The sequence below is a fragment of the Dermochelys coriacea genome, chromosome 1, assembly GCF_009764565.3.
Source record: "Dermochelys coriacea isolate rDerCor1 chromosome 1, rDerCor1.pri.v4, whole genome shotgun sequence".
NCBI classification, from domain to species: Eukaryota; Metazoa; Chordata; order Testudines; family Dermochelyidae; genus Dermochelys; species Dermochelys coriacea.
The window spans coordinates 82,555,122-82,570,601 of NC_050068.2; the positions used below are offsets into that span (position 1 = coordinate 82,555,122).

Consider the following 15,480-nt stretch of genomic DNA (forward strand, 5'->3'; position numbering starts at 1 on the left):
GCATAGGAGATTCTAAGTCTAAGTCACTCATAAAAAAAAGCAATTGATAGATCAAACAATTTATATTACAGTTAGCTTAAGGTACATTTTGAAATTTTAGAAGTTTTTGCTGTCAAATAGCGTATATAGAAACATTTTATATAACTAAACATAGTAAAATGCAATGCATAGGTCAATTTTAACAAAATGAATTGTTTTAAAATCTGCCTTGTCCAACATAATGATGTGCATTATATACACATATATCTATAGGTATATTTTATAAATATAAATACAGAGCAAGGAGAGGTGGAATCCTTGTAATGATGGAGGAATTCAGGCTCCTGAGAAAACCTGAAGAGCTGTACAAGTTTCCAGAGACCAGACAAAGCCAGCAAAGCATGTAAATAAGAGTTTCTAAGCACCACATGGCGAGGAGAAGTGTGGGACCCAGGAATTATGCAGAGCTCCTACATACTGCAGGCCACAAAGAGATAGGGACATTGCAGAAGTTCGGAACTCTACTCCGACCCAATGTTTTGAAAACCACAAGGAAATTAACAAAAACATCCTTAATGTCAAGAAGCAATTTTACCTGAAAGCTGAAGTAAATGTATGCATACCAAAGATTGTTTAAAGAAACTGAACAAAACAAAGAAGGTTGCTAAACGGTCAAATACCCTAATATTTCACACAGTTTTAAATAAATGTACAAAACAAATGTAGCCACTGGGAAGGCTGAGGGGAGATTACCTCAGAGTAAGGAAGATTCTATACATAGTCATTACAGGAATTACGTGGAAACTCAATCTCTTTACCTGGTTTTGAAGTTTGGCTATATAAAACCAGTTCGATTTTAGTTCTTAGTAATATATTTTGCACTCCTTGAAGAATAAAAGCCAAAGCCTTCAGAAATAACATGAGCAGCCAGAAAGACTTGCGTTATTCATCTTGCTTAATCATACTACTTGCTTAAACTACGGTACTCTGATGTATAAGATTTAAGGAAGAGAGAGTTAGGGTAAAGGCAGCTGTATGTTATAGTGGAGTTTCCTGTATGCATAGGGAGGATGGAGAGGGTAGACTAGGGTGTCTAGCTCATAGCAGAAAGGTGGATGCAGAATATTTTTTCTAAATGGCACCAGTATATAAAAAGATAAAGAGTATGTTGTGGTCTCTTCAAAATGTGAAGTTGGGGCAAAGGAGTGTCTGTACATATAAAGATCTGGCACCTCAGGTTAACTGAAGGATGGTCTGTGTACCATGCATTGAATGTGCAGTCAAACATGATGGAGGGCAACAGTGAGCATCTCTGATCTAGTTTGAGAAACTGGGTGCAAGAGCAAAGTTAAGATTGATATTTCATATGTCTATTTCTAAGAAGCAATTGATGTGACGGTACTTGAATATTCATCACATATCTACACTCCATTGTTCATATTTTCTATTTTTAAATATGCTTGGTTAAAAAGTCTACCAGTCTTCTGTGTACGTGTCAATGTCAAAAAGAAACCATAACTTAATTATGGAAGTTGAGAAATCCAGGTCTTGTATACTCCGTTTATCCTGAAAAACTGTGGAAGGTTGGGAAAATACATGGATTATTACAGTTGAGGAGGGAAAGGACTGTTTGGTTTTAAGAGTTTTAAATTATTTATCTTAAGTGCCAGACAAAATAGCTGGGGGGGAAGATTTTAGTTAAAATATAAACCCCTGGAACCTTCATTTAAGGACTGAGGAAGCTCTCGTTTTTGATCTGTGAACTTATACGGTGATTTCCATGAAAAACAAAAGACAAGACTTTATATTAATAATAATTTGAAAGTAAAAAAAAAATAGGCAGAAAAAATGCAAAAGCTTTTAGGCCTTCATTATTTATAAAGCAGCAAAAAAAAAAAAAAAAGCCCACGCTTATTTTTTTCGCATTTGAGAGTCCCTTTAATACAAGAAGTTATCACAGAACACTGAATTTTGTGGCTTTTACCTGCAAGTTGACTAAGTTTCCAAATTTGCAGAAGTGCTCGTTAAGTTTGCTGATATTATTAAGTTCTGGAGGAACTTTCCTCAATTCAAGCTTTGTATTCTCATTTCCAAACTGCACCTTCTTCTGGAAACCTGGATTGTTTGTTCTGTTAAAGTTTTGCCTGCAATAAAATTGAACATCAAGTCAGTCAGAATTCAAGACAATTTATAAACTTTTAAGCAACAAGTGGTTTAAAAAAATTTGAATCGTTGGCTAGATGCAAACTATTGTAAATCTAATTCTTTCACTCCCAAGTTTGTAAAAATCAAAATCCTGACTGATGTATGAAGAATCTGACACTAATACACTCCTGTCATTAAAGAACTGTTTATGTGGGGAAAAGTTGATAGGTTGGCTAAAAATAGCAGAGTGATAAGTTTTCAATGTTTATCTACCCAAGTCAATACTTCAGTCAAAACAATATCAATCAGATATGTAAATCACATATGTAAATAAGAGCATCCCACTTGGCAAGTAACTTTTCAGACCTCTTAACTTTATCTCACCTTTAAAAGGCCAGTTATTCTTAAAGGGAAATAAAATGAAAACTCATGCTGGGCTATCACAATTAGTGTCTCATCCCTCTAACATGAGTCATGTTAAATCACCTCATTTTTAAAGATATTTGATCCTCTACGCCACCTGTACAAGCTTGAGGGCCTACTGAATATACGGTTACCTCAGAGGCCCAAGAACATTCCAACCAGTTCATTTCAGAGCAGGAAACAAGAACTCCCCTAAACTTCAATAGCATTATTAAACTGAACATAGTTTTAATGACGAGCACTCACTTGTCAAACCAAGCCTTCTTTGTAGGAATTCCTCCATCTCCTGCACCAATTGATCTTTTCCTGGACTCAGAATCCACCACAATCCTCATACTGTTTTTATTCTGAGGTTTTTCTGTATGTAAATGGGAGATTGCATTAATTTTTAATTTATATTTTCTGTGCATTTTGTTGTCATAAGACTTTTGTTGTTCATAACTATTAACTATCATTCTGAGATTACAAGATGCCTTTTGATTTTTAGATCGTAACTGCTGTATTTGTTCAAACTAGTGATCTCAACTAATCCAGTATTTTGTTTAATTCCCATACTGACAATTAAAGAAAGATTTCATCTTGCCCATACAGGAAGTTTCCTCTTAATCTCAGTTTATCACTGTAACATAAAGAACCTAATCTCATCTATATTGCCTCTATTCGAGAAATTTTTGTACGAAGGCTAAATGAGGCAGAAGACATCTGCCACAGACTGGACCCATCCTGTTCACAGTATTCTGTGCACTGCTCTGATCCTGCCACTATTTTTGTAGGAGCCTATATTACACCATGAGGTAGCATATGATTGGAGAAGGGGCTAATGGGGCACTACTGAAAACCAAAAAACTAGGCACTAGCGAGGGAGTGGAACTTGTGACTATGAAAGAGAAGACAGACTGGGAAGCCCCACCCCAACCCCACACCAAACGTACAGATTTAAATTTGGATTGTATCCATCACCTCCCATTCTTTGTATTCGCTTGTCTTATTGGACAGTAAGATCTTTAGGGCCAGGATTGTGCCTTCCTACGTGTGGACACATACATAATGGTTTACTTGTTTTATTTGTTATAAAATGGAGTACAATTATCTGAATTTGGCCCACGATGTATTAAGCGAACACTTATAACAGCTAAAAAATGTGAAACCTCTACATTATCTCAATAGGTTGTTTAGATTATTCACAGTTTATCTATTTATAAACTGGTTTTAGTAGAAAAATAGAAAGAGCTTTATAATATTGCTATGATTTCTAACGTTATAATTCTATTTAGTTACCACTATTTGTATTTGCATAAGAATACGAAGAACACTAGTATGAAAATCTTTGCAATACCTCTGGGGGGCAGATCCATATCACCTGATGTAAGTCCTATCAAATTAGGCCTTTGGGCATGCACTCGGTGCCTGTACATGGGCCTTGAAGTATTCGTTATACTTGGAGCTTCAGGATTATAGGCATCTGTGTCATATGTTTCTGGTAATAAAGAAATTGTTTAGTTAAAATTACCTGCAGATATAAAAAATCAAGTTCTCAATGGCTTAATGCTTTCTCAGATTAATATGAGAAATGGAAGAGTCAATTGTATAATTATAGCACTCTAGCAAATAGCCAAGTCAAGATTTTGTAAAATAGATTTTAAAAATTCTTCCCACCCTGACAACTTGAATGCAAAGTTTCAGGAGAGAGTTAACATAAAAAGCAGGGGGTTTCAAACTAATATCACAATGTGACCTTCAGAGGTAAGAACCTATCCTCCCAAACAAAAAGTATAACATCAAGTACCACCATACGATTATATTAACAATGAATGTTATTCTATTTTGCAAACACAGAATGCAGTGAATTTAGAAAGTTATTTCTGACTGAGAGTAAAGTGTCAGTACTACACCTGTTGCAAAGAGAGAGGGTGGAGCAGGAGGTGGCTGGTGATGAATACCAGTTGTAACAACAGTAGGAACGGAACTGGTTGCTGAGTTTGGAGGAGCATCCATGCCAGCAGGTTGTAAAGGTGGAAGTGGAGGAGGTGGTCCTGTCAAACCAGAAATAAAGAAAAATACTACATTGATATTTTTATCTGCCTGATAATGGTCTCAGCTACCCAAGGCCCCAGCTACATCTGCAAAGAAATAGGTTTGCAAGAAGGGGTTAAGAATAGTTCAAACATTCTATTGAATTGCACATAGTAACCGTAACTGCAATCAGTACCTCGTATCTGTCAAAATAATTTTTGACTAGTCAAATTGTTATGTTCCATACAGACTACAGAAGCTTTATTTTACTGAATTTATAAGATCTAACTTGTCTTCTCTCTTTTGTGCAACATAATGTTAGGAAGACTCAGTACATGAAGAAATACTGCGCTGGCAATGAATGTTTGGCCTTATGAACACTTGCAGAGGGACAAAATTTGGAAGTTTATTAATCTATTCACATGCTTTTCTCTGCTAGGTGGATTCTAACAGTTTATAGTGCCAGTGAGGATGGTGGTAATATGATGTTGGCCCATCCATTCATTTTTAGTATTAAAATTGGATCTGGCAAAAAAAGACACATCAAAAAAGTTATCTTTGAAAAAAATGAAACAGTAAGATGATTTACCATGAAAAAGTACATCATCAATTTGAAATTGAGACATTTTAAGAGTTTAAAATAATTTCAGGTACTAATTGTTCTTGAATAATTCTACCAAATTACTGTGATTTGTACTTTGTTCTGTTTTTCCTCTTACTCATCAACAGAGGAAAAGTCACAAAACCAACAATAAGCCAAAGCTGAATATTTCAAAGATGCCTAAATGGTTTGGACACCCAATTCCCACTAAAATTAAAGAGAAACAGGCATCTAAATTTTAAGCAGCTTTGAAAATCTCAGCCAAAGCACTTCCAAATGCACACTTTTTTTTTTTTTCTCCTTTCCCATTCTACAATGTTGGGCATCTCTAGTAAAAATAGATTCAACATTTTTCAGACAAAAGTTTAATTTTTGAAGTTGCCTGTGTTCCTTTAACTTTGATAGTTCAAATGAAGTGCTCCATGTGTTGTGGATTCTAAAGTTTTCTCAGAAGCTGGCCACTTGAGCTTTGGAGATCAAATGTTTTAGGGATAGTATCATTAGAGGCAATGAAATTAACACAGTTTGCCATGAAAAGAATCCATTTTACCAATATTAACACACATATACTGCAGGACTCACAGGTTAAGATGTGCAAACTAGAGTCCTAAAAGCACTTTACAAAAAAAAAGCTACTTAAGGCCATTTTAATCTATTCAATACTGAATATAATTAAAACAAAGATATTTTGCATCTTAAGAAATTTTATTTATTTTTTTACCTGTAACAGGTGGAAGACTAGGTGGTAAAGGGCCTGGAGGTGGCACTGGCGGTCTAAGATTAACAGGTGGAGGACTTAAAATTGGTGGTGGGGGAGGAAGTCCAGGCGGAGGTGGTCCTTCAACAACAGGGGGCTGTGCTGGAAAAGGCAGGATTCCAGGAAGATTCACATCTTCTACAACTACTGGGTCACTTCCATGATCAAAGGGACACATGTCTCCTCTCATACAGAAACCCTTTTCTGAGAAATGAAAAGCACAATTAAACGTTACTAGCATTTAACAGGCGATGTTTGATCTTTAAGCAGATACTAAATATTCTGCACGTAACATAGCACTTAGAAAGGTAAGACCTTTGCATAACAATATAAATTACTTAAAAATTAGGAAGCGAACATCTGGTCATTTAGCATGATTTCTACCTACTTAATTTACAAACAGGCTATGTTTGAGAGAGAGCTAATTTCTAACAAAGAAGCAAAAGAGGGGAACCTGGATGTTATGAAGTAGTATCTGGAAAGAGCAAATTCCAGACTTTTGAAGTATAATCATGGATTTTTCCATGATCAGTAAGTTCAATGCAAACTTGGGGTGCAAGTGGGGGGTGTTAACTAAGTGCAGAAAAAACTGGTATTGACAAAACATCTCCTTTTGAAAATATTTAGTATCTAATTATTGACTATTCAACACTAGTCAATGGTCCAAGTATAAAAATATTTTTATCCTGCAATATTTATCCAAAAGCATCAAAATTCTTTGTTGCACTTTACAATGTACATGCAAGAGTAAACAAAACAGTTTTTTTTGTTTTGTTTTTTGTTTTTTTTTAGTAAGTACAGTAGACAGTTAAAGCAATTTAACCTGTAACAGATGTTACTATATCAGCTAAAGTTTTAAGTGTAAACCTGGCCTACATCCTCAACAGCTACTGCCAATGTAAGATTTGACATGAGAAAATAGCAGGGACTGGTGGAACTCTGGCTAAAAAATGCAATTCTTATTGGTTAAGAGGATATCTGTTTTGGATCAATCTGACTCACCGAGACAAATGCCAATTGTGGCAGAAACATGAGTTGATAGAGGCAGAAAGTGTGCAAAATGATTAAATAGCGTAGAAGATATAGATTTCAAGTATTGCCTGTATAAACACAGCACTTAAGTTTTAAAAAAAAAAAAGACAGAGTGGTGTATCAAGAAGAAGAGGCTAAAATGTGAGGTTCAAGGTCACTGACAGTGAAAAAAATAAGCAGATAGGTAAGAGTAAAACCAAGAACACAAAACGTCCAAGAGTTCTGTGAACAAGATCATGTCATAAGGTGGTGATTATGCTCAAAACTATTACATACCAAACTAGGTTTGAGGGTGGTACCGAGTAAGAGAACTAAGGTAAAACAAGAGATCACCACCAATAAGTTCATGTAAAAAAAGAACAATGCCAGTAATGTGGAAGGGACAGAAACTATGCTGAAAACAACCAATGAGGTTGTTTAAGGATAAGTGATTATAAAGGCAAGTTTAGCTTTTAAGAATTTTGTTAGAAAAAGAGATTGAAAATGGGATGTAGAAGGAGACTGCTTTTGGGGTTGGAGTGCTAAAAGAAGGGGGCAGTGCAGATTTGAAGGGCAAAATTACATCAGTGACTGGCCACTATTGGACATATTGCACATATGTTTAAGTATCTGAACTTACCATCATAATCTCTGCAGCGTTTCTTTGGCAGTGGAGGTCTTCCATATGAGTTGTGGTCCAACTGTTCTTCATGGAACTCTGACCAACTTTCAGTAGTGTTATTACCATGATGAGTAGGAGCAATAACTGTAATAGTGCTACTCAGTGTAGGGACAGGGTAATGGCCAGATGAAATGTTTGTTACAGATGGAACTGGAGTATAATTGTTTTCTAATGGATCTGTTCTATCCAAATCGTATTTTGGCTTTCCCAAATCTCTTTCTGTAAGAAAATAATACACTTGTTTAAAAGTAACAATATGTCAAAGATTGTAAGCTCCAAAATTAGGCCAACTGTTGGATTTGTATGTGCCTGTAAAATACATAAAATTCTTTATATACCGTTTCTTTCTTCCCCACCCTTGGAGGAAGAGAGAGGAAGGGAACAATTTCAATGCATGTTTGTAGTCAGGGAATAAATGTATCGGGGTAGCTGTGTTAGTCTGTATCCACAAAAAACAACAAGGAGTCTGGTGGCACCTTAATAAATAGGGAATAAATGCATCACCAACAGTCCAGCACTCATGAGCAACTCTAAAACAAACCTGTAGACGATGCTAGAGAAAATAAATATGGAAAGTAAATACATAGTACTTTCAAAGTTTTAAGGAATTATCAATCAGAAAAAAATATAAAGTTATCAAAGCACCTTGGCTAAGGTGTTTTAGATCTAAGATCATTATATACAGTGATGTGGATATACACCATTAAATGGAGAATTTAATTGTCAGTTCGAGTGGGAGTTTCGTGCATGAATACTGTAAGGTAGAACTTCACATAGAGCTATATTTTGGCCTTACCAAATTCACAGGCCACTTTGGTCAATTTCACGGCCAGTTTTTATATTAGTCAATTTCACAATTTCAGATATTTATATCTGAAATGTCAGGGTGTTGTAACCGTGGGGATCCCAACCCAAAATGGGATAATGCGGGGGGAGGTTGAAAATTGTTGGGGGGGGGGAGGGGAGAAACAGGACACAGGATAGCCACCCTCACTTCTGTGCTGCCTTCAGAGCCCAGGTCTGAAGGCAGCAGCCACCAAGCTTCCTGTATCTAGAGGAGGTTCCCAGAGATGGAGGTGGGTCCAAGCTGCTGGCAGCACCTCAGCTGGAGGCTCCTAGCTGCTAGTCCCCTGACTGATTAATGCAAGGGCTCTGGCCAATTTGGGGGTCCCCAGAAAAATGGGCACCTGTACTCTGGCCAAAATTTCCAAATCTAGTGCCTAAAAATTAGCTTTCTAAATCCATTTAGGCACATAAATAAAAGTAATTTGAATTTCAAAGGTGCTAAGCACCTCAAGCACTCATTCACTTAGATTTGTTGAAGCACATCAGAACTCCGAAAAAAATCAGGATATTTGATGCCTAAAATAAGGATTCTGAAGCCTATCTTTAGGCACCCAAGTTTTAACATTTTGACCAACAGTCTTGTAGATAAATTTATTAAGTAAAGAGCTGTTGTACACTTGAAGAAAAATACTGTTTTTCATACTAATCAACCCATATTTTTAAAGACTAACGAACACTTACCTCTGCTTCGTGTTCTGCTTCTACTTCTGCTCCTGCTCCTGTCTCTATCCCGGTCCCGCAATCGTTCCTTACTCCAACTTCTGCTTCGACTCCTACTGTAGCTCCGACTCCGCCCTCTTCTTCTATTGTACCTGTCTCTATATGAATCCCGTCTAGGGGGGTTACGGTCATAATCTCTCTTGCGAGAACGTTCATCTTTTTTTCTTTCCTCACGGCTTCTAAATATTTGGGGAGTTAATAGTTATTTAAAAATAAGAACTTTTTGAAAAGATAATTTAAAATGTAAACTCAAACCTTATAATAGCTACTAAAATCTCATCAAAATCATACTCAAAGAAACAAACACTGGAAAAATTCTGAAGTGCTTAAAGCAGGAAATGAAACACTGGAATTTTCTGTATTGTAATGTAAAACTTGTAATAAGTGCAGGTATTAAAAAGCCCAGTTCCTTGCGAATACGAGCACACACACATCTGGAGCTGATGCTACACTTGTTACTGACTTTTGTGCAATTCTGATTCATTTTGAATGCATGTCTCTAACAGAGTACGAAATCTTTAACTATTAGTCCTCCTTTCTTCCAAAAAGACTTGTTCAATCGTCTGATTGTGTAATTTTTTGTTGTATAAAAGCCTACCACCATATCAGAAAAATGTGGGTAAAATATTGCTTTTGTGCCAGGACTTATTGTCCCAGTAGGGCATCTTCACCAAGGTAACAGCATAACAACTGAGAGTTACTGAAGAGAATGACAGTACTGTATTAAACAAAGTATTCAGATTAAATTTAGATGGGATATAGGCTGTAATATAACCAACCATTAACACTCAAATCTGTTTTGTAAACATTTCTTAAATTGAGTCCTGATGATTTTTAGTTAATAAAAATCTGAACACAGTCTGCATTTACTTGTAAACTGTATTTATGTCAAGATTGCATATAAAAAAAGCAATCCACAAAAGAGCTTGCTTCACAAGCACTTCTATTAACATTTAGAAGCATATCACTACAGAAAAATGCAACACTAGATATGTCAAACACCGCAAAAGGAAAATTTCAAAATTTAAGTCAATATAATTCGTTCTTGATATAATGCAAAAGTCAAACTCAGTTTATAATTACCTAGTTTCTCGGTACCGAGAGCTTGACTGAGGAGGGCTGTGATTTAGTCTTCTAGAAAACTTTTTTTCTCGCTCTTCCTCTTTAATTATCTGGATTTTAAAGTGTAAACAGGAAATCAAAGACAAGCACAACACACAAGGCTTTTTTAAACAGACATAACTAGAATAAAAGAATCTGAAATTCAGTTTTGGCTAAGTGAAGCGAGGCCTAACACTCAACTCGATGGCAACTCTATAACATGTTTTTTGAGACAGTGCCCGATCTATTCCAAAATGTTAGGGAATGTTCTGAGCATCAGTTGGAGAACTCTATTATTTTGATGACAGCTGGAAACTGGACCACCAGAATAGACTAACTCCCACAAAGCCCCTTTAGTGGAACATTGTGACACTCCCTCCAGTTTATTTGCGTACTTCAATCCCATTGCTTGAAATGAATCCGGAAATATTGCAGGTCAGGACTGAGGTGGTTGGACAGCAGGAACTGCTTCAGATCAGATGCTTATATTGAACAGGTTTAGGAGATATGCCCTTTGTGTCCACACTATGTCTGACTCAGGAGTAGCAGTTACCTTTGCCCAGTCAAAACTGTTATAAAATGAGCACTGTCAAGGGGAGAGACACCAAGGCAGGCAAGAGTGTTAGAGATTAAGGTTTTGTCCAGGTCAAAACAATTTTTTTGTTTTGTTACTTTTTGATTTGCTAAAAGTTTTAAAATATTCATTTTCAGGTCAACCCAAAATGAATTTTGGTTTCATTACGGAATTAACAGCAAACCAAAAAACCAGTTATTAGCATAGGTCTAGTGATGACTGGCTGACCTACCTTCGATGTCACAATGCTACTGCTCAGGCTCCTCTGCCTGTGCACCAATTGGCACCAACATGGGGAAGTTGTTGATAAGAAACTGATGAAGAAAAGCAGCATGGATGTCCTAATGACATTTAGATTTAGTGGAAGTATCCTGTAAAACTGCTACAGGTTCAGGGATACAAACTGCGCTGCAAAGTATGATTTAAATTTTTACCTCTTCCTTTTTTAAGTCCTTTTCTTGGTGTTGAAAAAAGTCAACTTTTAGGCTTCCTGATGAGGGCTGCTCTGGCGGAGGTAGATAGCTCTTCGTATTCACAGCATCAAAAAGTTTTTCAACAAATATCTGGGTCTCTAAAGATTACGGGAAAAACAAAGATACCAAGAAGCCATGAATGAATTGCTCTAATATCTGGCTATTTCAATCCTCTACAGTCTGTTTAGATATAATGCAACTCTTCCCCTTTGCTTACATTTACAAACCACTGAATACTAGTCAGAAATATTATGCTTTTACTGGCAATGAAAATAATGGATACCGATTAATCTTCCAAATATATAGCTCACCAGGAACTGTTTCATAACAGTATGAACTACATTGTTGAAAGTTATTTAACTTAATTGAAGATAGTTTATGTAGCAGACTGTTTTTTTCCTGTTTTTAATTGATACAGAACATACTACTCTAAAATACTGAACAATTCAGGTGGTGCAAATGTATTTAAAGATCAATTTTGGATATCTTTCATTCCTGGACAACGAAAATAGAATCAAGATCATAAATATGGTTTTAATAGGACCATATATACACATGGTACTTTAAATAAGGCACTGCAAAACATTTAGAGATAGATTTTTGTACCAGGGCATTTACTCTGATTAAAGACGTTAAAACGTGGATCTTTAATACAACTGATTTAAGAGCAGCAGCACAGGTGTAGCAAACAGAGCTGTAAACCGGGGAGTTTGAGTGGTAGTTCTGTTGGAGAAGGGAGGAAACAAGCTTCTGGTCCTTAAGGGCAGTGAGTGAGTTTTTTGTGGTTGTAGTATGTCTTTTTCTGCTTTGTGTCGGTGGCCTTTTCCCCCGCTCCTTGTTCATTTTGTAGAGGCTGGTAAGGGGCAGTGTGCTGTGAGAGAAGCAGAGCCCTGATTAAGGGACAGGGCTTCCATGGTTAGGGGACTTATAAAGGTAACCAGTCCCCCAGCCAGTGGCTCAGGAGAAGCAAACAGATCTGTAAACAGGGGAGTCTGAGAGGGAGTTTCGGAATGGGGGGTTGGGGAGTGTGGCGTTCTGGTTTTATTTTAGTCTTTGATGGCTTTTATTTTTCCCCCTTGGCAGGAATTTAGGAAGGAAGGCTATGACAGGTGCAGTGACAACACTGATAGTGACTGAAGACATGGAAGAGACAATGAATATGACTGAATGTGGAAGCTGCAGGATATATATGATCCTAGAGCAGGTACCTGAAAAAAAGCTTCATTTGTATGAAGCGCCACTTGATAGAGCTCATGGAAGAGAAGACTCGAGCCTTGGAGATGCAGGTGGAAAGTATGCGTGAGTTTCAAATGGGTTTTGAGTAATGATGAAGCAAAGGCAAGAGGAAGCTGAAGGGAAAAGTCAAGACTAGCAGGTGCAATCTGGACTGAAGAACTCAGAGGGGAGAGTACTGGGTGAGGAAATTGGTTAGTGAAAGGATGTGACTATAAGAACCAGGCAGAGGAACAGATCGGTTAGTGAAAGAAACAGAGCTCAGGAACAGGTTTTCTGAATTGGATAATGAAGGAGGTGCACAGCAGGTTGCAACTGAAGGAGGGAAGGAAAGGAAGAAGAGTAGAACAGTTAGCCCTGTAAGAAAAGGGGAACAGCCAATGGAGATAACCAGAGTTCAGAGCCACAGGAGGATACAGGATGACTTGCAGAAGATTGCAAGGGGAATAAAAGATAAGAGGACTTGCAGCCAGAAAGAACAGTATGATTTGCTGGCCTTTCTCCTATCACTAGTAAAAGGTAGGTCTATGTGATTGCAGACTCCCTGCTAAAAACAGACAGGCTTGTCACCAGAGCTGATCCAGAGAACAGAAGGGTGTGCTGTATACCAGGAGCTAAGATATGGGATGTGGACCTAAGGCTGAAGAGGATCCTAACAGGAATGGGAAAGAATCCAATGATTACCCTTTATGTGAATATGCCAGGCTGGGGAAGATTCTTAAGGAAATGGAGGCTCATGTGATCTTCAGTGGGATTCTGCCTGTCCCTAGAGGAGGAAAACGAAGGCAAGACAAGACTATATGATCAACAGATGGCTCAGGCAGTCAGGCTCTAAGGAGGGCTTTGGGATGTTTGACCAACAGGAGGTATTCATGGATAGAGGACAGTTCCCATGGGATGGATTCCATCTAAATAGGGAGGAAGATGGACTTCTGGGATGGAGGTTGGCACAATTCATTAAAAGAGCTTTAAACTAAGAACTCAGAGGAGACTGTTGGGAGAGGCTCATATAATCTCCACATCCGATTTTAACACTGAGAGGAAGGAAAATCAAGTAAGAATCGATGCAGTAATGGAGACAGGAACAGCAGTGGATAGGAGAATGGACATTAAGATGAAGGATAGTGCTGATACCAGTCAGATAGGCAATACTGGCAGTAGAATGACTGTACCCAATCATAGATACTAAGGTCAGAAGGGACCATTCTGATCATCTAGTCCGACCTCCTGCACAGCGCAGGCCACAGAATCTCACCCACCCACTCCTACAAAAAACCTCACCTATGTCTGAGCTATTCAAGTCCTCAAATCGTGGATTAAAGACTTCAAGGAGCAGAGAAGCCTCCCTCAAGTGACCCGTGCCCCCGTGCTACAGAGGAAGGCGAAAAACCTCCAGGGCCTCTCCAATCTGCCCTGAAGGAAAATTCCTTTCTGACCCCAAATATGGCGATCAGCTAAACCCTGAGCATATGGGCAAGATTGACCAGCCAGATACTACAGAAAATTCTTTCCTGGGTAACTCAGATCCCATCCATCCAATATCCCATCTCAGGGGATTAGGCCTATTTACCCTGAATATTTAAAGATCAATTAATTACCAAAATCTCCTCCATAAACTTATCGAGTAAAATCTTAAAGCCAGATAGATCTTTTGCCCCCATTGCTTCCCTTGGAAGGCTATTCCAAAACTTCACTCCTCTGATGGTTAAAAACCTTCGTCTAATTTCAAGTCTAAACTTCCTGGTGGCCAGTTTATACCCATTTGTTCTTGTGTCCACATTGGCGCTGAGCTGAAATAATTCCTCTCCCTCTCCTGTATTTATCCCTCTGATATATTTATAGAGAGCAATCATATCTCCCCTCAACCTTCTTTTAGTTAGGCTAAACAAGCCAAGCTCCTTAAGTCTCCTTTCATAAGACAGGTTTTCCATTCCTCGGATCATCCTAGTAGCCCTTCTCTGTACCTGCTCCAATTTGAATTCATCCTTTTTAAACATGGGAGACCAGAACTGCACATAGTATTCTAGGTGAGGTCTCACCAGTGCCTTGTATAATGGTACTAAAACCTCCTTATCCCTACTGGAAATGCCTCTCCTGATGCATCCCAAAACCGCATTAGCTTTTTTCACAGCCAGATCACATTGGCAGCTCATGGTCATCCTATGATCAACCAATACTCCAAGGTCCTTCTCCTCTTCTGTTACTTCTAATTGATGTGTCCCCAACTTATAACTAAAATTCTTGTTATTAATCCCTAAATGCATAACCTTACACTGCTCACTATTAAATCAAGTGAGGAACATGAGCAAAGCCAAGCAGAAACAGTTAAGATGTTTGCACACCAATGCAATACCTGGGTAATAAAATGGGGGAACTAGAACTACTGCTGCAGGAAGTGAAACCATATATTGCAGAGACAACCAAAGCATGGTAGAATAGTAGTTATGACTGGAATACAGGTTCTGAAGGGTATGTGTTGTTCAGGAAAGACAGAAAATAAAGACAAAGATGGTAGAGCAGCACTGTATATTAATGATGAGGTAGACTATAAAGAAATTACAAGTGATGAAATGGATAATTGAGTCTGTTTGGGACAAAATCACTTTGGGAAAGAAAGCTACTAGAGGTTTCCATGATACAGTGCTAGAGGAGTGTTACAGACCAGTAGGATCTAATTTCGATATGGATAGAGACCTCTCTAATGTTTTGAATGAAATAAATACTCCTGGGAATCGTGTGATTATGGGACACTAACTTCCTAGATATAGATTGGACAAGTGTTACTAATAATAGTAAGGCCCAGATTTTCCTGGATGTGATAGCTAACAGATTTCTTCAACAAACAGTTGCTAAAGCAACAAGAGGTGATGCCATTTTAGATGTGGTATTGGTGAGTAGAGGATAACCTTGGTTTGAGTGATC

General features: G+C 37.8%; 1 protein-coding gene across 7 annotated transcripts in view; it reads right to left on the reverse strand.

Moving 5' to 3' along the window:
• The window catches only part of RBM26 (RNA binding motif protein 26), a 112,130-nt gene that overhangs the window by 74,692 nt on the left and 21,958 nt on the right, over positions 1–15,480 (reverse strand). For all 7 annotated transcript variants that reach the window (XR_006277774.1, XR_006277773.1, XR_006277771.1 and 4 more), the window contains exons 3-11: positions 11,287–11,423; positions 10,261–10,349; positions 9,139–9,356; positions 7,570–7,830; positions 5,883–6,122; positions 4,440–4,580; positions 3,884–4,024; positions 2,794–2,905; positions 1,964–2,123 (exon numbers count right to left, since the gene is read on the reverse strand). Coding sequence is in view for 1 of the 7 variants with exons in the window: in XM_038393981.2 (XP_038249909.1) it covers positions 1,964–2,123; positions 2,794–2,905; positions 3,884–4,024; positions 4,440–4,580; positions 5,883–6,122; positions 7,570–7,830; positions 9,139–9,356; positions 10,261–10,349; positions 11,287–11,423 (1,499 nt within the window). In the remaining 6 variants the exon portion in view is untranslated. The remainder of the gene's footprint in view (positions 1–1,963; positions 2,124–2,793; positions 2,906–3,883; positions 4,025–4,439; positions 4,581–5,882; positions 6,123–7,569; positions 7,831–9,138; positions 9,357–10,260; positions 10,350–11,286; positions 11,424–15,480) is intronic.